The sequence below is a fragment of the Cheilinus undulatus genome, linkage group 23 (assembly GCF_018320785.1).
Source record: "Cheilinus undulatus linkage group 23, ASM1832078v1, whole genome shotgun sequence".
Classification (NCBI taxonomy): domain Eukaryota; kingdom Metazoa; phylum Chordata; class Actinopteri; order Labriformes; family Labridae; genus Cheilinus; species Cheilinus undulatus.
Genome location: NC_054887.1, coordinates 11,153,700 through 11,179,062, shown reverse-complemented (window position 1 = coordinate 11,179,062; position 25,363 = coordinate 11,153,700). Strand labels below are relative to the sequence as shown.

At 40.1% G+C, this 25,363-nt stretch overlaps 1 protein-coding gene across 3 annotated transcripts in view; it reads right to left on the bottom strand.

Annotated features, from left to right (window-relative positions):
• Positions 1-24,914, bottom strand: part of kcnc2 (potassium voltage-gated channel, Shaw-related subfamily, member 2) — a 161,246-nt gene extending 136,332 nt beyond the window's left edge. For all 3 annotated transcript variants that reach the window (XM_041780286.1, XM_041780287.1, XM_041780285.1), the window contains exon 1: positions 23,972-24,914. In XM_041780286.1, coding sequence (XP_041636220.1) covers positions 23,972-24,526 — 555 coding nt within the window. In that variant the 5' untranslated portion in view covers positions 24,527-24,914. The remainder of the gene's footprint in view (positions 1-23,971) is intronic.
• Positions 24,915-25,363: the final 449 nt, after the last annotated feature.

Here is a 25,363-nt window from a genome sequence, read left to right as displayed (position 1 = left end):
CCAAGACATTTGAGAAATTTGGACTAATGCCTGCAATTTCTGATCATTAAAAACAATAATTGCCCAATACTTGGTGCCCCGGGCTTCTATCTTTGTTCCCATGATATGGTTTTTAAATTAATCTTAATTATACTGATAAAACAATATTATCCTACCCCATATCTCATTCAAAAATATATCACTACATCTTAAAAAAACGAAACATTGCCCAGTCTGACTAACAAATACAGAGCTCATGTCAGAAGCTGTGTTGAATTTGAACCTGTAAAGAGACAAAGAGGAGCGCCATCATCACAGAGGTCATACATGCACTCATGCTCCAAAATGCTTCATTCATAATAAAATGCATGTCATGCCAGCTCAAGTCAAAAGTTGCAAAACTGAGCTTTCTGTGAGCAGAAACAAGTTTCTCTATCTGCCTTGTGCTTGCTGTTCCATCAAGGACGAACACATCTCCATAGCAATGTTGTCTCACAATGACTCTTTTATCCTCTCAGGTATCAGTGCGTCATTGCTCCTGATTCTCTCCTTGTTGATTGTCAAACTGAAGCAAACACAGAGAAATGTGTATTTATAACTAAAAGATGTAGGGTGGACGTCAAAGGCACAAAACTTCCAAGTGATTCAGATGAGATAAAACACCTTTAGAGAGCGTTATTCTCTCTTCAAACTGTTTTCTGCTTGCCTATGAATATTCTAAAAGTACTACAAAGTTTCAAAAAGACCACACCAAGGGAAGAATCAGTCACAGAGACCCAGTTTAAAGTCTCAAAGTAACGCAGTCGTCATGTATGCCAAATCTGGCACTTTAATCTACTGTGTAATAATTTAAAAGTCCCTTTGCAGGGAGAGAGAGAGCATGTTGTTCATTTCAGCCCAGAGTGTGTGAGCGTGTGTGAGTGGGAGAGAAGGGTGAGATCGACCAACAGACAGATAGATGCAGAGAGAGAGAGCAAGGCCTGATGGGATGCTGTATATAGCTAACAACTGTGTGAGGGAAGAGGTCCCATCATGCATACAGAACAAGTCTCCTTCATTAACTATCCAGCAGACCGACCTCTTTTGTATGCACACAAACCTACACTGTCTCAGTTTTGGTGGGGAATATGGAACATTATTGTATGATCAAGAAAAAAATCAGCTTTGCTAGTTTAATTTTGAAGAACTGATAAAGAATTACAGCTGTGAATCTATTTTATATACTTTTTAGAAAAGCTAAACCCCATTATGACATCATTAAACCAGGCAGCAACTGCTCAGATGAATGTTTTAGTTTAAAGCTTCTTCTTTATCTCAGCAAACAATACAGCAAAGCCACGAGAATAATATTCAAAGTCTAACAAACCTGTGCTATCCTTAATGCCGAGGTCAGACTCTAAGTTATAAGCACGATTGTAGCTCAAAAAGAAGGCTTTTAGGACCCATCAGCCTTGAAAATCTATTGTTTTATTCAGTGTAGTGCATCAGAGAGAAAGACAACCAAGGCCACATCTGGGACTCTTCACAAACTCTTGACAGATATAAAAATTTCAGACATTTTCATCTGATACACCAGCCTATATCGGCTGCAAAATTTGGCTGTATGTACAAGAAAGTCTGTGGAGTTTCATGCAGGACCTAGTGTTTTTATGCATTCATCCTCAAGAGTGTTTTAAAGGCTGAAGTTTAAGGTTAGAACTTCATTATTATGTGTTAATGTACAGTGCATATAAAAAGTATTCACCCATTGAATGTTTTACCCTTTTATTTATTTTATAACTCAATCATGGTCAATCATTTGGCTTTCTGACTAAAAAATATTTTTAAAAAACTCTTTAATGTCAAAGCGAAAACAGATTTCTATCAAGTATTGTCAATTTTTACTTTCAGCTTCGACTCAGCCACGCCAGAATGTTCACCTTGTTGTCTTCAAACTATTTCTGCGTAGCTTTCATTGTATGCTTCAGGTCATTGTCTTGCTGGAAAAAAACTCCTTTCCCAAGGTAATTCTCCTGCAGACTGAACTACATTGTCCTCCAATATTTTGCCACATTCATTGTACCCTCTATCTTTTCAAGCTTTCCAGGGCTGGTTGCTGAGAAGCATCCCCACAGCATGATGCTGCCACCACCATGCATCATGATGGGGATGGTGTGGTGTCCGCCAAACCTAGCGTCTTGTCCCATGGCCAAAAAGCACCATTTTGTTCTCATCAGACCAAATAACTTTATTCCATTTGACAATGGATTCTCCCACATGCCTTTTGGCATACTAGTCAAGATTTAATCTGAGTTTTCTTCAGCAGTGGCTTTCTCTTTGCCACTCCTCCATAAAGCTTTGACTGGTGAAGAACTCAGGCAACAGTTGTATGCAGAGTTTCTCCCATCTCAGCTGCTGAAGCTTGGAACTCCTTCAGAGTAGTCATATGTGTCTCGTGGCCTCTCTCACTAGTCTCCTTCTTGCTCCAGTCACTCAGATTGTGAGGACTGCCTGATCTAGGCAGATTTACAGGCAAATTCCTTCCATTTTTGGATGGTGGATTTAACTGAACTCCGGGGGGATTTTGAGTGCCTTGGATTTTTTTTAATTATCCCCTAACTTATGCTTGAGTTTAGTGTTCTTTTGTCTTCGTGGTGTAATGGTAACCAGTAATATCAATTAACCTTCCAGACACAGGTATCTTTTTACTACAATCACCTGAGACACATTCACTTAAAGACTTTTTTGTCAAAATAGCTAAATTATTTCTACCATGATTGATCTATAAAATCAATAAAAAAGTAAAACATTCAAGGGGGTGAAGACATTTAATAAGCACTGGACATGGGCAGCTTTGACAATGGGCAAGAGATTTGACTTTTATTATTATCACTGATGTTTTCAATCTATTCATTTTCCTTGATATTTAAACAGATAGTGGTCTTATTCTTACTACTATTACAAAGTTAAAAGGTTCACTGCAGCCCTTAATATTTGAGATTGAAACAGCTGATTTAGATGCCAACAGTCAGGCTTTTCTTAGTCAGACCAAGTTTGACCATATAGATTTTATAGGGCTAGAGCTCTGGTGCCTATAGAGCATAAAAAATTAAACATTTTCCTCCTCTGTATGATTTTAGTTTTACTGTTCTGTTACTAAACCAAGTGTACTATTAGAGACAAAGATGTCACAGATTGTACAACCAACAGGTGATGAATGCAAACTGCAGAGCATGTGAGCCAAAGTGTTGGGCGCCTAGCAACAAACACAGCACAGAATGATTAAAAAAAGCAGACATCTCACACCTTTAACAGAACCACAGCTGTTATAGTGAGAGTCTCCCTCATCCTAACCTCTCTGATTATTAAAATACCTGCACTCCTCACGTACTCCGAGCTATTACAGTGAACCAAAGCGGTGTCAGATGATGATTGGCGGGGTATATTAACGTGACTGGCAGTGGCTACAAACATACCCAGTGGCGTGCCGTCACCGCCCACGCCTAGGCAGCCATTTGCCCTGATCTCCTACCCAGCGTCAGGTCTGCTGCTGTTTACACGTCAGACTTTATTTACTCAGCCCAGCCTCGCCGTCTGTTTGAGGCGGATCAGCTGCATTTCCCGGCCTCCTACAACCTTACACTCGGCACAATATGATTCAACAGCCCGTTAGAAGGAGCCGAGATTCTGCTAGATAGGAGAAAAATGTAAAGAAGCTGGAGTGTAGAATTAACATGTGTCAGGGTGGGCAATCATATCGCTATTTTTCAGAAGAATGGTGGAAAATGATAATGTTTTGCCTTTTACACTGCATGGTAGCACCTGCAGCCAACTGGACCTAAAGCGCTTTGTGGCACCTACTAGTGTTGTTTCTTCTTGTCTAGATCTTTGCTTGTGTTGTTCTTGCTCTCAAATGTACGTCACTTTGGATAAAAGCATCTGCTAAATGACATTATAACACTGTAATTTTTGGGGAATTAAATGGTTGTCAAAATACCAGAATTTTGCATTTTGATTTGATTCTGGTAAAAAGCAAACTATAAATATTGGGGAATTGTCAAAAATTGCCATACAGTCTGCAGACCATTCGTTTCTGACGGCCACTCACACAGACCGTTCATCTGAGACGCCGTATTCCTCGCAACGGAAATACAAGCAAAACTTTCAAAATAAAATCAGATTTAACCCCTATTATAGGGAAAGAGTAAGGTTTAAGGTAAGGGTTACGGTACTAAACCTTAAGAGTCAAAAACCTGACCTGCAAAGTCAAGTAAATAGTTGGCTTACAGAAAAAAGCTCATCCTCAATGAAAACATTCTAACACAGCCAGTGGAACTCCTGTAGCTCTGTTAGCTACGTAAGCTATTAAGATAGCAGAGCTACATAGCTAACAGAGCTAAAGCTAAGCTTACAAAGCAGCTACGTATCTATGTTATCTGCGTAGCTAAAATAACTTCAACTATTGTGAAAGCCAGTATAGCTATAAATAACAGAGCTACATAGCTACATTGCTAAGATAGCTAACTCTTAGAAAAGCAGCTACATAAGCGTTGTATCCATGTTATCTGCATAGCTAAATTAGCGTAGCAATAAGAGCTTTATCTACATTTGCTAAAGCCCACACTGATACAGCAAACTTGACTATAGATAACAGAGCAACATAGCTAACATAACTAAAGATAAGCTAACAAAGCAGCTATGTTACCTACGAGCAATGTTATCTACATAGCCACGCTAGAGTTAGCCACATTTGCTAAATTTCTTGCGCTAAAGCTAACTAAGATAAAGACAACAGAGCTACATAGCTGCATGGTTAATGTAGCTAAAGCTAAGCTCACAAAGCAGCTACATATGCTATGAATCCATGTTATTTTCATAGCTAAATAAGTGTAACAATCTGAGCTTTAGCTACATTTGCAAAAGCCCACGTTGGTAAGGCAAACTTGTCTATAGATAACAGAGCAACATAGCAAACATAATGAAAGATAAGCTAATAAACCAGCTATGCAAGCTATGAGCTACGTTATCTACATATCCATGCTAGCTTTAGCCATGTTTGCTAAAGTTCTTGTGCTAAAGCTAACTTAGCTAAAGACAACAAAGCTACATAGTTACATGACTAAGGTAGCTACAGCTAAGCTCACAAAGCAGCTTCATAAGCTACATATCTATGTTATCTGCATAGCTAAGTTAGCACAGCAATGTGAGCCTTAGCTATGTGTGCTTAAGCTCACACTGCTAAAGCTAACCTAGCTATAGATAACAGAGCAACATGGCTAGCATGACTAAAGATAAGCTAACAAAGCAGCTATGCAAGCTACGAGCTACGTTATCTACACAGCCATGCTAGCTTTAGTCATGTTTGCTAAAGTTCTTGTGCTAAAGCTAACTTAGCTAAAGAGAACAAAGCTACATAGTTACATGGCTAATGTAGCTACAGCTAAGCTCACAAAGCAGCTTCATAAGCTATATATCTATGTTATCTGCATAGCTAAGTTAGCGCAGCAATGTAAGCTTTAGCTATGTGGGCCAAAGCTCACATTGCTAAAGCTAACCTAGCTATAGATAACAGAGCAACATAGCTAGCATGACTAAAGATAAGCTAACAAAGCAGTTATGTAGCTATGCTAGTTTTAGCTACATTTGCTGAAGCTCACATTGGTTATACTTACCTTCACTGGCTTATGTAGTAACGTTGCGTAGCTAGCGTAACTATGTTAGTTCCTGTAAGTACTTCTACTATGGGTCCACACATATTTTAAAACCGTGTTGGACCCCTGAACATTTTCTCTGTTTTATCTATGAAATGTCTTATTCACTAATGTTTGCAATCAAGTTATTTTAGGTTTGTAACTGCAAGACTTTGTATATGAATAAAGTTGAAGTTAAAAAAATCTTAAACTTGAAATGCACTGTACTGGCAAATTATGGCACTTTCTTTCTCAGAGATGATGCGTTTCAAATTAGCGGTCTGTGAGAGCGGCCGTCAGGCATGTACAGTCTGCTGCCAGACCCCTCTCAAGGTGAGTACAGTTTGTGTTTAATCAAACATAAAATAATTCAGACATCACTAAAGTCCAGCCGAATAATGGAAATAAACACTATTACACTGTGTTTATGATTTTTTTCTGCATTATTTGATAATCTAAAAACAAGTACCTGACAAACTGAGATCCACACAGTTTACAAAAGACACAGAGGGCCCTGATTTTATTTTAAACAGCAGACATTAATATGGACCTCACATGAAGTACTTAAAGCAGAGCCTGAAGGCACACGTCATCCAGCTTTGATCGGTTGATGGATATGAATTAACTTTGAAGTTTTGGGTTAGAGGGAAGGTTTAGATCAGCTATTTCTCTGGATTTCAGTGACCCATTTGCTTCATTTTACTACGGCTTATCTGTGGAGTGCAGCATATAAATTCAGATCAATGCGCCCAGGCTTTTATTTACAGTGATTATAAAAAGTATTCACTCACTCTGGTGTTTTACCCTTTAATTGATTTTATGAATCAATCTTGGTCAATGTAATTTGACTTTTTAGACCAAAAAAAACACTATATATATATATATATATATATATATAATACACCTGGTTAATCAGTATTCCTGGCTACCATTAGACCACAAAGACAAAAGAACACTCCAAGCAACTCAGAGAAAAAAATTGTTGAAAAGTAAAAGTCAGGGGATGGATACAAAAAAAATTCCGAGGCACTGGACATTCCCTGGAGTTCAGTTAAATCCATTAGCAAGAAATAGAAGGAATATGGCACATGTGTAAATCTGCCCGGATCAGGCTGTCCTCACAAACTGAGCGACCATGCAAGAAGTAGGCTAGTGAGAGAGACTCTGCTGTAACAGCTGTTGCCTGGGTTCTTCACCAGTCAAAGCTTTATGGGAGAGAGGCAAAGAGACAGCCTCTGTTGAAGAAAACTGACATCAAATCTTGACTAGAGTTTGCCAAATGGCATGTGGGAGACTCCAAGGCTGAGTGGAAGAAATCTCTTTGGTCTGATGAGACCACACGATCCCTATTGTGAAGCACAGGGGTGGCAGCATCATGCTGTGGGGATGCTTCCCTGGAAGGCTTGTAAAGGTAGAGGGTATAATGAATGCTTCGGAATCTTGGACAACCCAGGAAGAAGGTCTTATTAAGTCTGCAAGAGAACTACAACCTGGAAGAAGATTTATTCTTGAAATTTAAGGTCTTAATTTTCTTTTGAGGTTAAAACAAGAGGAAGAAGTGTGGTTTAGATTATGTTCATCTCTACCTGAATGCATGTATCCTCTATGATATGATGCATACAGTATGCTCTAACACTGCTTCATCTTGCGACTTTATTAATGAACCATTATGGCTCCAAACATTCTATAAATGTATTCCATCAGCTCTAAGCATATTAAAGTTTGTGGTTTTTGTTGTCAGCGGTATTTTTACAGAGCATTTTTAAATCAACATATCCTGATACATCTTGACATATTTCCCAGCCCTAATGTGTCACATCTGAAAAAGAAAGTAGGTAGAGACATGCATGGATCAAACGTGTCACTGACACTCTAACACCTTTATTTTTGCATTGCTGCCTCAAAACTAACAAGCTAGCACGCAAGGGGTTACTAAGCAGTAAGGGTTCATGGTCGAGCAGGTTTCTGAAATCAATCAGTTTCACAGACCGGACGGATCTGAATGAAAACAGGCCGTGGTGATGAGCGATGATGTTTCCATGACAACAGGCAGGCTGAGCGTGCAGCCTGGCTTTGGTATCTTCAGGCGTGCGGCAGGCGGCACCCAGACGGTTTGGGTTTTTAACCTCTTAAGTGGAAGAAAGCAAGCTGCAGTCTCAGATGGGTTCATGGGAGGATGGGGGGGATGCGTGGGTGAGGGCGAGGTGTAGGGGATGGGGAGGGGGGGGGCTACAGAGTCAGGCATCAGTTAAACCTCCGTCTCAGAGCGCAGACATGGGAAATGAGGAAGGTGGTGGGTGTTATTTTATTTATTTATCTTTTTTGTTACCATCCAAATCCAGCAATGGCCAACTACAGAGACATGAGAGGGACAAACAAACAGGTTAACACATTGGAGAACACAAACACCTACACATAGACAGAAAACAGCCATATATATTCTCAGTATTTCCCTCTGCAGGATCATAAACATAGAGGAAACTCTGAGTGTATCTCACACAGACAGACCAACACACCGACACTGCGTGCAGATTAGAGAGGCAGCGCTGAGAGTGAGGAGAGAACAGGATGACTACAACAATAGAAACAGCGTGGGGAGTGCAGAGAAACACGCCTGCTAACACTCACTGCTGGCACATGCACACTCATAGATGAGCTGCTTAAAAGGAGAGATGAGTCTTTTGGGTTTTTTAGCTCACCTCGAGAAACCGATGACAGTCACAGATCTGACGTCTGTTATTAAGCTGTTAGAGAAGCTGTTGGTATGGAGGTTGTTATTTTTTAATGGGAAATAAGGTTTGCAAAATTTTTGATCCTCCAGGATCTTCTGTATGATGCATTTTTCAATGATACACTCTCTGTCTTTTTTAATGATCTATAGCGAAGGTCATCAACTGGCCGCCTGAGGGCCACATCCGGGCCCCTAGAGATTCCCCTCCAGCCCCTTGAAGTTTATAAGGAGGAAAAAAAGTGTATTTTCTTTAAATCGCTATGGAAGTAAACTAGCTCTAAAACAATGAAGACTGAGGCAGTTTTGTCTGGAGTGACTCAATGAATGAGCTACTGCTATTTAAAAAGCTTATTTTGGAGTGCTATAAGCCAACACCATGTAGCGAAGGTTGGTGTAATTTCATGAAATGGTTCCAATTTTTTTCAATACTGTTATTTAGTTTTCTTGTTTAATGAAATACTTGTGAAAAAATACATTTATGTGACCCAATGGAGAAGGTGAACATTTCAAAATAAAAGCCCTAATGTCAAAATTTTAGCCTACATAGCCATCCACTGTGTTACAGTATAATAATAGGTCTATTTGGTCTAAATAATGTACTAAAATGTCAGTGGTGAAAGTACTGGTGATTTAATTGACTACATTAATATTAGAAGAAAAAAAAATTTATTGGGGCTGTCAAAGTTAACTCGATAATATCACATTAACTCAAATTACTTTTAACGCCACTATTTTTTTTGTCGCACGGTTAACGTACGTGCATTCACCTGGAGTTCGTAGAGACTGAAATACCCCGGACCGCTTGCTAGCTGAGCACACCGCAAAAGCAGAGAGCCGCCCCCCTAGCCAAAGGCAGACCATGCTGGATTGTTTACAACGGAGATGCTCGGACAAACTCTGCAGGCAGGAATGGAGTAGCAGTATGGTAAACGGGGTGTTGTCACAGTGATCCGACGTACTTTGGGGCCCCTATGATTTATTTATGTTTTTATGCTATGCACCGGCTCCATAACGGCGCTGCCCCATAATACTGACAGTTTACTGGTCTGATCACGTCTCCTAAAGGTCTGTTTACCCCTCTCCCATCCCCACTCAGCTCCAGCTTGAAATTGAAAGTGCACAAAAAATTCATCTGGATCTGTACAAATAAGTAAAAAAAAATTTTAAAAACTGTCAATCAAGATGCTGCAAAAGTTGCAAAGATTCTGCAGTCCATATAGGAGACGGTCTGAAGCTGGTGAATATACAGCTATACCATGTGGAGGAGTAGGAGAGGCTGGTGTGTGTGAGAGGAGCAGAGGTGTTACAGGTGATCATAATATAAGCAAACAAGCATAATTGGACTGTGGGTCCTCTTTATTTATGAAGAAAGAAACTGATTGAGAATAAATCTGTAGCTTTCAATTATCTGAAGAATGAAGACATGGTTAAGTCCTCTTACAACTCCTTAAAAGTACTCCATTTAAAGGGGAAAGTCCTGAATTCAGACTTTATCCCTACATACCAGTAGACCTGCCTGTGCCAATATTTTTACATCAAGTCTGTGTACTTTAATAATAATAATAACAATAATAAATGTATTTATAAAGTGCTTTCAAAGTGCTTTAGATAGATTTAAGAGTAAAAGTAAAAAAAAAAAATTAATAGTTGAGGAAAATGTTATTAATATTATACTGATGTCATAGTTGCATTAATATGTTGTCCTGTTCAGCATATTTTCATTTTTTTTAACTTCAACAAGTCTGAAGTTTGACACTGAATTGTAATATTATTCAGTAATGTTACATTAAGGTCAGCATCTCCATCTGTTGTGGTTTGTTGGGCATGTTATACTCTCAGCATATTTTTGTAGCATTCAGTATCTAGAGAATTTTTTAATAATAATTAGTTTTCTGTTGTTGCCATGAACAAACATTTGCATAAAGAAAGCATTTTCCCCACTAATGTTGATAAGGGATTTAAATTTTCCTGTTTGGCTCTTTAAGGACAGATAGAGCACAGTGCGATTAATTTGCGATTAATCGCGTGTTAACTATGGAAGTTGTGAGATTAATCATGATTAAAAATTCTAATCTATTGACAGCCCTAAAATTTATATGAAAGAATAAGCCTGGACTGCTTGGGGTATCTATCCATGTGCACAGGTTTTTTTTTTTTTTTTTAACTAATCAGTCATTTAGTTATTTACTTATTTGTCTCATAGATACAAAAATAAATTAACCTCTCCGTTAAACAATACCATCATTAATTGAAAATTTGATTTCTGCTGTGTGTATGTATCAATACCTCAAACAGTCAGGCTTATTTATTCATATTAATTTATTTTTCCTCCTGACATCAATATAGTCCATTACATCACCAGCACTTTTACCACTGACATTATTTAAATATATTGTACAGAGCAAATAGGCCTATTATTATACTGTAAAACACACTGAATTGCTATAAAGGCTTAAATTTTGACATGAGGGCTTTTATTTTGAAATGTTCACTTCTCCCAATGGTTCACAATTTTCCTTGTCCTCTAGTATTTCATTGATCAAGAAAAGAAACTAACGGAATTGGGAAAAAAATGGTCCCATATTTTAATTTTAAATTTTTTGTGACCAAAACCGAAAAAAGAGATTAAGTATTGTTTTCTGTTTTCTGTCAAAAACAACAAAACAGAATTGCCCACAGATCAGAACACTGGTGATGTAACATTCTTTTAAAAGGACACTTGCACCAGGTCACCCAGATAGGAGAAAAGAATGTCACATCACTGGTGTAACTTTATTTGATCTTCCTATTTTGATCAGAACACAAAAACAATAAGATAAAAAAACAAACTGTTTTTCATTTTCAACTCTTTTCAAAAATGAAAAAAGGAAAACATGAAAGGAGAAATGCAAAACCTTGATTATCAGTTTAATATGAACTGCCACAAAAAGGGCAAAGGCAGTTTTTTTCTATGTTTTGTTTTCCTCTTTTAAAACAGTAATTCGGGAAACTTGTGTTTCTTCCTCTGATTTCTCAAGTCAAATTAAAATTCAATTGGCCATCTTTATCAATCATGGCACAGAATATCAGCATCAAACACAGTGATGGACAAAATGACTAACTCAGAAAAATGTGGTGATAGAAATATAAAACAATGAGATAATGTTTTATATTTTTGTTGTTATTGTTTTGTTTTCCTTTTATTTCAGTTTAATCTGAATGGCTGGAGGGGCAAAAGGTTTTTTTTTCTCTGTTTTATGTCTGTTTGCTTCTGTGTTATGTTGTTGTTTTTATCACCTTTCAAAAACAAGTAAAAAAAAAAAATTTTGATATTATTGCTTTTTGTGTTCTGGAGAAAAGATCAAAGAATGGAGTACGGGTGATGTAGCATTCTTTTTCTCCTTTCTGGGTGACCTGGTGCAGGTGTCCTGAGAAAAAGAATGTTAAATCACCAGTGTCCAGTCCTTTGATCAGAACACAAAACAAAAAGATGAAAAAAATAACCGTTTTTATTTTTCCCTCTTTTAAAACAGTAATTGGGAAGCAGCTTGTTTTTGAATTTCTCATTTCAAATTAATGATAAATCAGCTGTTAAATACACCAACCCCTCCACATGGTGTTGGCTTGTCAGCGCCCTTTTTTTGTATCCATCCACTCCCTTCAGTGTTTTAGGGTTCGTTTATTGCCAAAGGGATTTAAAGAAAAAACAACAATTTTTTTCCTTCTTATAATCTTCTGATGGCCAGATGTGAAGCTCTGGGAGGCCTGATGTGGCCCACCAGCCACCAGTTGATGACCTCTTGCTTGTTACGGTATCTTAAACATGACATAGTGAGTCTGATATCATCATTTAGGGCCATTGTAAAGTGGGTGACTGATTTCCTGGTTACAACTGTTCAGATTTTGATGATCCATCCATCTTTCCTCTTATTCACCCCGCTGCTCTGAGTTTAATGTCATTTCTGCAGTTAAAGACCACTTTACAGTTAATACTGTCTCTTCTGCTCTGTCAGTGTCAAAGGTGAGCGTGTAAGAGGACTGAGCTTTCTACTGGCACAGGTTAGCATGCTGAAATCACACCTTTCATTTCCATGGAGGATAATTCCACATTACTCTCTGCTAACGCCTTGTCAGGGGGCGGATTAGTGCCCTCCAGGGACTGCTTTAAGACTCACACGTAACACATCCCCTCTCCCGCTCTCATGCACACACCCAGACTCTCTCTCTCTCTCTCTCTGTTTTGGATTTGTTTTATCAAAAAGAGCTTAAATAAAAAAACATTTAAGTGCAGCATTTCTGCGTGCTGCCGCCATGACAACATGGCTGCAGGTGGAGCATCCTGGCCATCAGGGACCAAGCTTCTCATGCAGACAACAGTGAGGCACTTATAGAAACAGATGCTCGTGCATGGCACCGGTGGCAGGAAATGTGGCGTGACTTCATTTCTGTGTGCACACTGGGGGCGAGTCGGTACAGAGAGACAGAAGTATGCGTGTTGTAAACACAAGCATTCAGCTTCATCGACTGCCTTCTGCCAGCGATACTAACTCAATATTTACCTCTGATTCCTCCCTGCTAGTTCCACCGTCACGCCGGCTACAAGCCAAAAACATCACCAGGAAATTAGCGGGGAAATCTGGTGGAAGAGTACGAGGAAAAGCCGATCGATGAGCACAGTGTGGTCAACTTTAAAGCTCTGGTGGCACAGGAGTAATCTAATCACAACTCCACACGTATCTGTTTTATTGCATTAAGTTTAAGTCTAACACTATAAAAGTATTACAAAGTATACATCACTGCTGTCATCCTGGCTGAAAGTTTCCTAATGGATCATAGGAGGTGAGTGAAAGGAAGGATAATTGATACAAGGCAAGGTCAATGCCAATACCACGCTCACCACACACACTTTAACACACACAGACACCTCCAGACCAGCCTGTCTACCTCTGTTAAAGATCAGGACTGGAGACAGACTCTAAAAACAGGCAGCAGAAGATACTGACAGGCCAAACCTAAAATATGTAGATACTTTCACTCTTAAATGCCATACATCCACCTTAAAGTAGCATCATATCTTCAAATTCCTTTTGTCTATGTAGACTACAGATGTCCCAATTGAACAGAAGCCAATCATGATCAGCCAACATTTATCAGCATCTTAGAAAAGCTCTGCAGGACCCACTGAATAACTGATCAATTTAAACTGATGACAATCAAACATAAAAAGCCTACAAACTCTTTTTCTTGAGAAAGGTTCAATGTATAAACTATCTAAACTTAGCATAAAAAGTAAGGTAATGATGTGTTTGGTTGATTATTTCCTTGTTGTAACAATGATTCTTAGCAATAGATCATATACAGTAGGAATGCCTGTTTATTACACTTTTAAATGGTGCCACATTTGTAAAGAACATGAATTTGTGGGATGAGTAGCAGAGTTTAAAAAAAAGCAAAATCTCCTCTACTAGTGCCAAACAGATTATTCTTGGATGATTGGAGTCTGAAGAAATAAAATATATCGGAAATTTAACAATTTATGAGGCTCAGTGTTAGTTCATATGGGACACGGTAGATATACGCTCAGCTGACGGCCAGCTGATCCCAATTATCGCCTCCCAGGTCCCACAGCCAATCACATCTTTTTCTCTCAACACAGTGGTGTATTTAAATATGGTGTGCCTCTCACTTATCCCTGCTTGCATTGTTGCTAATGTACCACTCTGCTGCTGCTGGCAAAGCATACCCTCCTCCACCCCAGCCACCTCCTTTATAGCTTAAAGCTTGCTGTACCCTCATATACAGATTCATGCTGCCATAGCTTGCTTTTGAACTAATTTTATTGTATCCATTAGGTATTGTCATAAATGTATCCATCCATGTGGGAGAGCATCGGAAATTAATTTAACAAACAGGAGCCTCAGTAGCGTGAGGAAGAACCATATACAGCCAGAACAGCCTGGGACCTTCTCCTCATGCTGGTCACCAGCCTGGTAACGCACTGCTGTGGGATGGCATTCAATTCTTCAATCTGCATTTGTTGCAAGTCAGCCAATGTGGTTGTGTTGGTCACTCTGGCACGCCCATGCTTATCGCTGATCCCACAAGTGTTCAATGGGGTTGAGGTCAGGACTGCTGGCAGGCCATTTCATCCTCTCCACTCCCAGATTCTGGAGGTAGTCTCTGATAAACCCTGCTCTGCTGGGGCGATCGTTGCCATCTTGGAGGAAAGAGTTTGGTCCCAGACTATGGAGATATGGGATTGCCAGTGGTTGCAGAATCTCATCTTGATATCTCTCTGCATTGAGATTACCTCCAATGATGACAAGTCTTGCTTTTCCAGTGAGGGAGATGCCGCCCCACACCATCTGCTGGTATGGCAATCAGCATAGCGTTCTCAGCATCTCCTCCTCACTTTGACCCTACGGTCCAATTGCCATAGGCACAATCTTGACTCATCGCTGAACAAAACAGGTGCCAATCAGGTATCAATAGCAACAGCAGAGAAGATTTCGCAAATCTTTCATAGGCACAACCCAAATACTCAGCTCTGCTGCTCATCCCACAAATGCATGTTCCTTAAAAATATGGCACCATTGGAAAGAGAAATAAACAGCCTTCCCAATGGTTGAAGAATTATTGCCGAAAAGCATTGTTACAACAAGGAAAATTTTCCTTTGTTTATTCTGTCTAATCATGATTTTAAAATAAAAACATGCAAATCTAATTTTACTATCCCAGAGCAGACAGAGCTCACAGATCCCGTGTCTCATAAACTCCCCCTACCAGTCATGCATCTTGCATGAATGCTCGGTTAATTTTTAACAGCCAACGTGAAAAGTCAACACAGGAACTTTGTTAGAAGATAAGGTCATCCGTCTTAGTTAGTAACTGATGTTACTTGTGCCACTGAACTTGAATGTATACGAATATACAAAGTTGAGTATTCAAATTGAAGTCTCTTGGGCACATGTCTCTAAGTCTGTGCCAGCGTAATCACTTTTTCATGACCTACAATGAAAACATGTCATTTTGTTTCAATGTATTTTGTCTGAATTTCCTTTAAACTTAATACTTATCTTGCTGTAATGAGTTGGTTTATCTCTTGAGCATTCAATCTCAGGGTGCACAACAAATCGACCTCCATGAGTACTAATTAAGACAACCAAAACCTTGAATCTTGTCCTCTGAGTGGCTCAACATCGCCTCTTTTCTTCCTAAATGTTTTGTGTTCCAGACATCAAATGTGTTTCAACATGAAATTCATTCATTTGAAATCATGCTGATTGAATAAGTGCAATAAAAGGGGAAATTCATGCTTCTCTACACTGATATTTACAGCTTTTTAACCAACCGCTATTGGACAAATTTACTGCACTGTAGCTGTGAATATGTGTCTCAAATCCCATCAACCTCACAAAAATAAACCATAAGATGTGGAGTCATAATCTCTGAACACTGCTTCCCTTCCTCAAACATCTAAATCTCATATAAAAGTCCACGTAGTTATGTTCAAACAGCGACCTGTAGACAATGAAGAGGAGGAATGATGTAACCACAGCAGAAATGAACCTCGTGTTGTTTCTGTTGCCAATAATACTTTGCTCTCTTTCTTGCTGAGGGTGGTATGAAAAAAGGTCTGCTGGATTTCACAGCTTAGAAAAAGACTTTGAGTAAGAATGATCTTACCTGATAAACCATAGCAGTAACTAATGTTTGCCCGCTATGAGTGCAGTAATGTAGGAGAAATGCCAAATCAGTGAATGAAGGGAACCTGTGCTGCTTACAGTAGTATTAGAGAAGATTAAGTAGATTAATGGTCAATAACTGCATAAAATAGATCACTGGTTTGACGCATTAATAGCATCAGAGTCAAACTAAGGCTGTGTCCGAAACCACACACTATCACATGGCCTACAAACCCTTTATCATCAGCATACCGTGTTCTAACTCAGAGGTTTATGCTTCTGCATGGAGTCTAGTAGCTGCATCAGGTCCAGGGCTACATGATCCTCTGGAGCACAGTGCCTGCAAAGCGTATTCAGCCCCTTGGAAGTTTTACCATTCTGTTGATTTCATAAACCGGTCATGGTCAACAGATTTCTTCAAAGTAAGATCAACTGAATAAAAATATGTAATGTAAAACAAATCAATGCATACATATCCACCCCCTTTAAAGTGACTGGCCTGATTCAACATAGGTCCAGATAATTGGTGCTAGCCACTACTGAAGAAAACTCCTATCAAATCTCGACTGAAGATCACCAGCAGGCATGTGGCTGACTCCATGGTCAAGGGGAAGAAAGTTTTGTAGTCAAAAATGGTGCTTTTTGGCCATCAGACAAGACGCGATGTTCGGTGGACACCAAACACTGCACATCACCACAAATACACCACCCCCACTGTGAATCATGCTGGTAGCAGCATCATGCTGTGGGGGTGCTTCTCAGAAGCCAGTCCTGGAAGGCTTGTAAAGGTAGAGAGTAAAATGAACGTAATAGAATATAGGAAAATCATATAGGACAATCTTATTTAGTCTGCAAGAGATCTATGGCTCGGGAGAAGATTTATTTCCCAGTAAGGCAATGACCCTTTATTTGCACACAGCAAATAATACAGAGAAATGGTAGAGAAGTAGCCGAGTCAAAGCCCAGAACTCGATCAAATAGAGAATTTGTGGCTGGACTTAAAAAGGGCTGTTGAGGCCTGATCCCCATGCAACCTGGCAGAGCTTGAGCAGTTTTGCAAAGAAGAATGGAGTAAAACTGCAGTTTCCAGATGTGCAAGCCTGATCAAGACCTATCCACACAGACTCAGTGCTGTGATTGCAGCCAGAGGTGCATCTACTAAATACTGACTTGAAGGGGGTGAAAATTTATGCAGTAACTTATTTGACCTAACATATTTATGCTCAATTGACATCACTTTGTAGGAATCAGTTTTTGACAGTAAAGAGTTTTTTTTTTTGGTCAAAAAAGCTGAATTATTTACAACATCAGTAAAATGATAAAACATTCAAGGGTGGGGGCTGGGGGGGGGCTTTTTATAGGCACTCCAACTATGATGTAGAATCATAAATCAGGCTTAGAAAAAGACGGGTTTTATTTCTAAACACAAGATTGAAGAAAGGCTGTCTTAAAACTGCCCGGTCAGAGTTTTATGAACACCTAACACTGAGATCAAGGAAGCATGCTGCAACTTTAGCAAGACTCTCTTGATTTCATTCCACTTCTGAATTTTGTCTGCGACTTTGAAGTTGCATGAAAAGTCACTGGGAGTAAGGCCTGCATTACTTCGAAAACAGTTATGGGCATTATTGCCACCTGGATTAGGGTGTGGATACCTTGTGGAGGCTGTGTTTGCATTTTTTTCACCATTTAGACGTATTTGTCATGTAACTCTGTGCATTGAATTGTGACGTCCCAACTGAAGGTCCAGAATGAATAAAGATACCATTACACCCCTAGTGTCAAACTACACTGGCCAAAAAAAGAAAAAAAAAGTTGCCACCAAAAAAGGTCACTCACTCTAATATTTCGTTGGATCGCCTTTAGCTTTGATTACAGCACGCATTCGCTGTGGCATTGTTTCGATAAGCTTCTGCAATGTCACAAGATTTATTTCCATCCAATATGCAATAATTTTTCACCAAGATCTTGTATTGATGATGGGAGAGTCTGGCCACTGCGCAAAGCCTTCTCCAGCACATCCCAAAGATTCTCAATGGGGTTAAGGTCTGGACTCTGTGGTCTCCATTGATGGAATAACCTGGTCATTCAGTATATTCAGGTAGTCAGCTGACCTCATTCTTTGGACACATAATGTTGCTGAACCTAGACCTGACCAACTGCAGCAACCCCAGATCATAGCACTGCCCCCACAGGCTTGTACAGTAGGCACTAGGCATGGTGGGTGCATCACTTCACCTGCCTCTCTTCTTACCCTGATGCACCCATCACTCTAGAACAGGGTAAATCTGGACTCATCAGACCACATGACCTTCTTCCATTTCTCCAGAGTCCAATCTTTATGCTCCCTAGCAAACTGAAGCCTTTTTTTCCAGTTAGTGGTTTTCTTAAGGCTACACAGCTGTTCAGTCCCAATCCCTTGAGTTCCCTTCACATTGTGCGTGTGGAAATGCTCTTACTTTCACTATTAAACATGTCCCTGAGTTCTACTGTTGTTTTTCTTTGATTTGATTTGACCAAATGTTTAAGTGATCACCGATCACAATCATTTAGGATTGTTTTCTGACCACATTTCTTCCTGGAAGACGATGGTTCCCCACTATCCTTCCAGTTTTTAATAATGCACTGGACAGTTCTTAACCCAATTTTAGTAGTTTCTGCAATCTCCATAGACGTTTTCTCTGCTTGATGCATGCCAATGATTTGACCCTTCTTAAACAGACTAACATCTTTTCCACGACCACAGGATGTGTCTTTTGACATGGTTGTTTAAGAAATGAGAAGTTACTCATTGCATCAGCTGGGCTTAAATAACTTGTTGCCAGCTGAAAGATAATCGCCCATGCAGTAATTATCCAATAGGAGGCTCGTACCTATTTGCTTAGTTAAATCCAGGTGGTGACTTTTTTTTGGCCAGGCAGTGTGTGTGGTTTCAGACACAGTATAAATCTAATCAAATAACACCGCCCTCTAGTGGTGGAAACTTAGATGTGATGTCATATCTGACCACACCCAATCAGCATTGCCACAGCATTTACTTGACTTACTGCCAGCTAAAATTTCAAAGTTCATCATCTGACTTTTCTAGATTTCCTAATGAAACATTTAAGCTGAAGTGAGAAGAAATATGCATGACCATTACTCTCCATTTATACAACATATTAACACAGCCAGCAGCCATTTACTCAGTAACACTTCAGCCTGTCACTGAGGGATCAGTTCCCTGTCAGTTAATCAGAATTCAAAGAAAATGACGCTGAAGGAGGAGTTCGACGTCATGGAAGATATAGATTCTTTGAAAAAGGAGCTGCTTCTGTTCAAATATTACCCAGAATTCAACAGCAGCCGTGGGGAAGCTTTGCAGAGTCTGTCCTTGACTGACAGCCAGGATGGAAAAAGAAAGATGATTTTATGAAGAATTCTTTGACGTGTACATATGACATTAACTTTTCTAAATCCAACCAAAAGCGCCAGGTCTTCATGCATTTATATGACCTGCACTTTCTAACATATTTATCATCCCTGTGTCTAGGTGTTTAACAAAAGTGTGAAAAAGAAAAGCCTACCAGTCTCTAAACATATTCCCAAGAGTCCAATTCATCTCCGTTGTGTTAAATATAGAATAGAAAGATTCTGCAATGCAGTTTAGAGGAGAAAGGAGCCTTAAATGAGAACTAATTGGATGACAAGCATGCTGTGACTGTTGAAAACATCATTCTTGGAGCTGGAACCCATTAAGAAAAAAATCCCTTTTTACTGGAAAGCCAGAGTAACACAGACGTATAGGAAGCACATCTAAAATAAACCACGTCAGAGTGCAACAAATGTAGGATAGAGCCTCTGTTTGGCACAGGCCTACACACCTAAAATACACTGCTGCTATGAATATCCATCCTGGCTGAGTGTTAACACCTTGTTTGCTTGTGACAAGTGGAATAATGTGCTATTTTTTCAGGGTGATGTGTTTCCAAATAAGGCAATAAAAAAATGCTTGGTGTTGAAATTAGTCACAGAAATTATTATTTACATATACCGGAAGGGAAAAATGGACCAAAAGTCATATCTTGAAGGTTTCAAGCAGAATTCAAATGCAAGATGCACACCTCCATATTTCTAACTGTAAAGAAATAACACATGGTTGTCACAGCAGGAGAATAAGAAGCCCTAAACACCCAATAGTGAGCTATTTTTTAGTTAAACAGGAATGAAGAGAAACTATTCTTTCTGATATCTGATATTCCCTGACTGTTTTTGCCAGTATTGATACCAATATATAAACAAAGTTATGGCTAAAACCCTTCAAACTTAATTCAAGCCTTATAAGAAGCAGAGGATGGAAGTTTAACTATGGTTTGATTTATGATATAATCTTAAAGTTTAGGCCAGTATCTGCCAAAACCGAGAGTTTAAGCCAGTATCTGCCAATACCAAGAGTCTAGGCCAATATCTGCCAATACCAAGAGTCTAGGCCAATATCTGCCAATACCAAGAGTCTAAGCCAATATCTGCCAATACCAAGAGTCTAAGCCAATATCTGCCAATACCGAGAGTCTAAGCCAATATCTGCCAATACCAAGAGTCTAGGCCAATATCTGCCAATACCAAGAGTCTAGGCCAATATCTGCCAATACCAAGAGTCTAAGCCAATATCTGCCAATACCAGGAGTCTAAGCCAATATCTGCCAATACCAAGAGTCTAAGCCAATATCTGCCAATACCTAGAGTCTATGGCACTATCTGCCAATACCGAGAGTCTAAGCCAATATCTGCCAATACCAAGAGTCTAGGCCAATATCTGCCAATACCGAGAGTCTAAGCCAATATCTGCCAATACCAAGAGTCTAGGCCAATATCTGCCAATACCAAGAGTCTAAGCCAATATCTGCCAATACCAGGAGTCTAAGCCAATATCTGCCAATACCAAGAGTCTAAGCCAATATCTGCCAATGCCAAGAGTCTAAGCCAATATCTGCCAATACCAGGAGTCTAAGCCAATATCTGCCAATACCAAGAGTCTAAGCCAATATCTGCCAATACCAAGAGTCTAAGCCAATATTTGCCAATACCAGGAGTCTAAGCCAATATCTGCCAATACCAAGAGTCTAAGCCAATATCTGCCAATGCCAAGAGTCTAAGCCAATATTTACTAATACTGAGAGTCTAAGCCGGTATCTGCCAGTACCAAGAGTCTAAGCCAATATTTGCTAATACTGAGAGTCTAAGCCAATATTTGCTAATACTGAGAGTCTAAGCCAATATTTGCTAATACTGAGAGTCTAAGTCAATATCCGCCAATACCAAGAGTCTACGACAAGATCTGCCAATACCAAGAGTCTAAGCCAATATCTGCCAATTCCAAGAGTCTAAGCCAATATCTGCCAATACTAATAATTCAAACTAATATTTGCAAAAACAGGTGGTTCAGACTTGTATATAACGATGTCCATAGTTATAAGCGAATATTAACTATTACCAATAGTTTTAGCTAGTATTTGCCAATAATGATAGTTTAAGTTTGTATCTTCCAATACTGATATTTCAAGCTTATGCAGATGCCAATGAGTCAAGCTAATATCTGCCAATTCCAATAGCTGAAGCTAATATCTGACAACATCAATCATTTTAGCCAATTTCTGTAAGTACTGATAGTTTAAGCCTATGTTTACCAAAAAAAAAAAATTAGGCTAATATCTGCCATAACCACTGTGCGAAATATGGGGGGTCTAGGGGGGTCTGGGACCCCTTAATTGACACAAGAGACCCTTTGAAACCCTCAACTGCAAAATTTTTGGGGGGTCTCTTGAGAAGTATTTATAATGTCATTTTTTCACTTGCTATTGTCACTACAAATGCCATTTGAAAGCACGTTATGTTTGTTTTAATTAAGTTTATTGTAAAGAATTTATTCACATATAAGAATACGGAAGAATAATGTCCCTAATAAAGCTTCCAAACATGGGGGGCGCTGTTTCAAATGCTCAGCAACAATGACCTCGCGTAACCCTGCCATACAGCTTGTGTATTTCTTACCGCTTTGGTTACTCTCCTGAAATTGTGGACTCAGTGTGCTTAAATTCAGCGTAATATGTCAAAGAGAAAGCAAAGTTCTTTGCTTGAAAACTTTGGATTCACATCTAAAAGACTAAACTGAAACAGTGATGAAGATGGAGCAGAGACATCCCGAGCTAATTCTGGCGAGGCAGCCGCTAGCACATCTACCAGTGAGTTGGGGTCTCCAAAAAAGCATTTATTAAACCCAGACTTAATTAACTGATTGTGATAGACCTGCTGTGCTTCATATTAAAATATATATTTCACCATACGTCGGTTGGCTGGGTTCATATGTGCACGTATGTGTGTGTATGTGTGAGCATGCGCCCGCACGAGAGGGACACGCCAGTGTCCTATTTGGTCACAGAGCAGAGTTGTTCTGTGGTCCTGCAGCTGTGTGCAGCTTTATTGATAATGATGCTAGACTGGGTGATGTGTGTTTAATGTGCATGTATGCATTACTTGTGGTCCTGTATACTGCATGTTGTGTAAGACTTCAGCCTGAAACTGGAGCACTAGTTAGGGTGGACCCCCCGATTAAGGCCGGGTATTTCGCACATTGGCCATAACCAATAGCTAGTTGAAGCTAATATTTGCTATTACAGGTAGTTTAAGCCAGTATCAGCCAATACCAAAATAGCACTAGTTTAAGTTAATATCTACCAAGAACAATAGTTTTTGCCAGTATCTGCCAATATTGATAGTTAAGGCTAGTATCTTCCAATACTGACAGTTTAGGTCAATATCTACCAGTATTGATAGTTTAAGCTAGTATCTTCTGATACTGACAGTTTCGGTCAATATTTGCTAATACTGATCGCTAAGGCTAGCATCTTCCAGTACTGACAGTTTAAGCTAAAATCTACCAACACTGATGGTTTAGGCTAGTATCTTTCAAAGCTGATAGGTAAAGCATCAGCTAATATCTGCCAGTAGGCTACTGATAGTTTAAGCTTGTATCTAGCAATGCTGATAGTCTAAGCTAATATCTCCAAATACTGATCATTTAAGCTATTATCTGCCAATCCTGCTAGTATCTTGCAATTCTGATAGTTTAAGCTAACATCTGCTTACAGTGCTATGATGCTGATATGCAACAGTTAACCTGTGAATTGCTGACATTAACTTATACAATATAGGCTTAACTATACCATCATCTTAACCCCTAACTTACATGGACACACATCAATTTTATCTTGAAAACAATTTGTATTGGCAGCATATTTGTAACATTTATAAAGTGTACAACCACTTAACTTTATTTTTTGAAGTTTTAAATGTAAAACTTGCCTGACATTTGGTGTCTAGGGTTCCTATTTTTGTGCCATTATGGGTTGATTTTTATTAGAATCATAAAAGAGGTTACAGTTCTCTTATTTTGACAACCATTGCCGTTTCTTTGTAGAACTATAAGGATGCAGGGCTATAGCATGTGACGCCATACAAGCTTAGAATCCCAAGACATGGTTTTAGGTCCAGCCCTAGCTAACACCTATGTTCTTATGTACTGTTATTTCATGGTGACAGCATGTGTGTATTCATTCTGCTCTTACACAAGTGCTAGGTAATGAAATGAGTCAAAATTAGTCTCCAGTAGAGACTTAAAAGATAGGATATAATATCGAATACGATGGTGGGCGGAAAGTGATCAACTGGCAGTGGAATCTGTTGTAAAGGAAATCAGATGTTTGCAACTTTATACCAACTTATCAATGACTTTCTTTCCCCATTAAAGAAGATGTGGGGCTCAGACATGTTGCTGATAAATGTATGTTGCAGAGTGTGTTCCTGTGAATGGAGGGGAGCTGGGATGTGAGGTATAGAGTGGGGTTATTGTGCGTGTTTGGAGAGCTCCAGACGCAGCGCTGCGCTCTTACCCGCGCCGCCCTGGAGGAGTACGGATCCTCGAATAGATTCCAGACCACAGGTTGCCACTTCCTCCACTGGCTCACATTCCCGTCTGCAGCCACATCCTCAATCCCGAGCCTCTTCCCTATCTCGTCATCATCGTCCCCGGTGTCCACGTTGAGCTCAAACACGTCCAGAGCTTCTTCCGCGTCCCGGTGCTGGCGGTAAGTCATCCAGCAGCACGGCTCCACGTCCGTCTCATCGATGCCCCAGAAGGAGAGCTCCTCCTCGAACAGCGGCCCGCACACATCCGCCGGGCAGTGCAGCTTCCCGGTTCGGTAATAGTTGAGCACGTAGGCGAAGACTCCCGGGTGGCGGTCGAAGAAGTACTCGTTGGTCCGCGCGTTGTACTCGATGAAGCCCGGGACTTGTTGCAGCTGATCCAGCACCGAGTCGATGTCCGAGTCGGAGGCGAGCAGAGCCAGGCGCGTCCCCGGCAGGGTCTTCAGGGTGCTCTTGTAGGTCTCGTGCCTGGTGCCCCCGACGTTGAGGATTATCCTCTCGTTGTCGTCAAACTTGCCCATCGCTCTGTTACAGACATGACGCGATGAAAAGAGGGGGAAGTTGGCGAGTGCAGTCCGAAGGTAACGGCGAGCCTCACGCGCACACACCCACAGTCCGTGTTCAAAGAAACATCTCCACTCTCACTCATCCGACGCTTCCTCTGCTGATCACACACCCGACCAGGATGTCCATCTCGGCTGTCTGGATTTTGGGGAGGTGGAGGTGGTCGGTTTGTAATCCTCAATCCGCTCAGACAGTCAGCGCTCCGAGTGTTGAATGGCTCCAAACAGACTGCGCTCCGCTCGCTGCTGCCGCCGTTGCGCGTCTCCAGCGTCCCTGCCCTCTCCAAGACGCACAAGCAGCCGTCAGCGTCGAGCGCGTTTCTCCAAAATCTGAAACGCTCCTTTCAAATCAGCAGCGTCTATTCCTCGCTCATTACCTTCTCAGAAAAGACACACTAACACACTCTCGGTTTCACTGGTGATTGTTTGTTTGCTGGTGAATTATCAGGAGAGGCTGGCTTCCTTCAGGGAAATAAAACAAAGGGTGAAATCAGGGATACTGAGAGGATTTATGAATGTCTAGGTTCTGATAGCTTTCCTGCCATGAATGTAAAGAAAATGTAGAACATATCACACATTTCTGTAACAGTGGAGATGTTACCGATCTAATTCAGGGAAAATGTTTCATCATTTGCATCAAGAAGGAATGACACTTTTGTTTTAAGCTGGCATTCTTCTGGTAACATTTGGATGACTGTTATTTTTATTTGATCAAACAGGGGTTCTCATCCTAAGGGTCGGGAACCCATTTGGGGTCGCGAGTACACTGAGGGGGGTCTCCAGATGCCTTTAAAA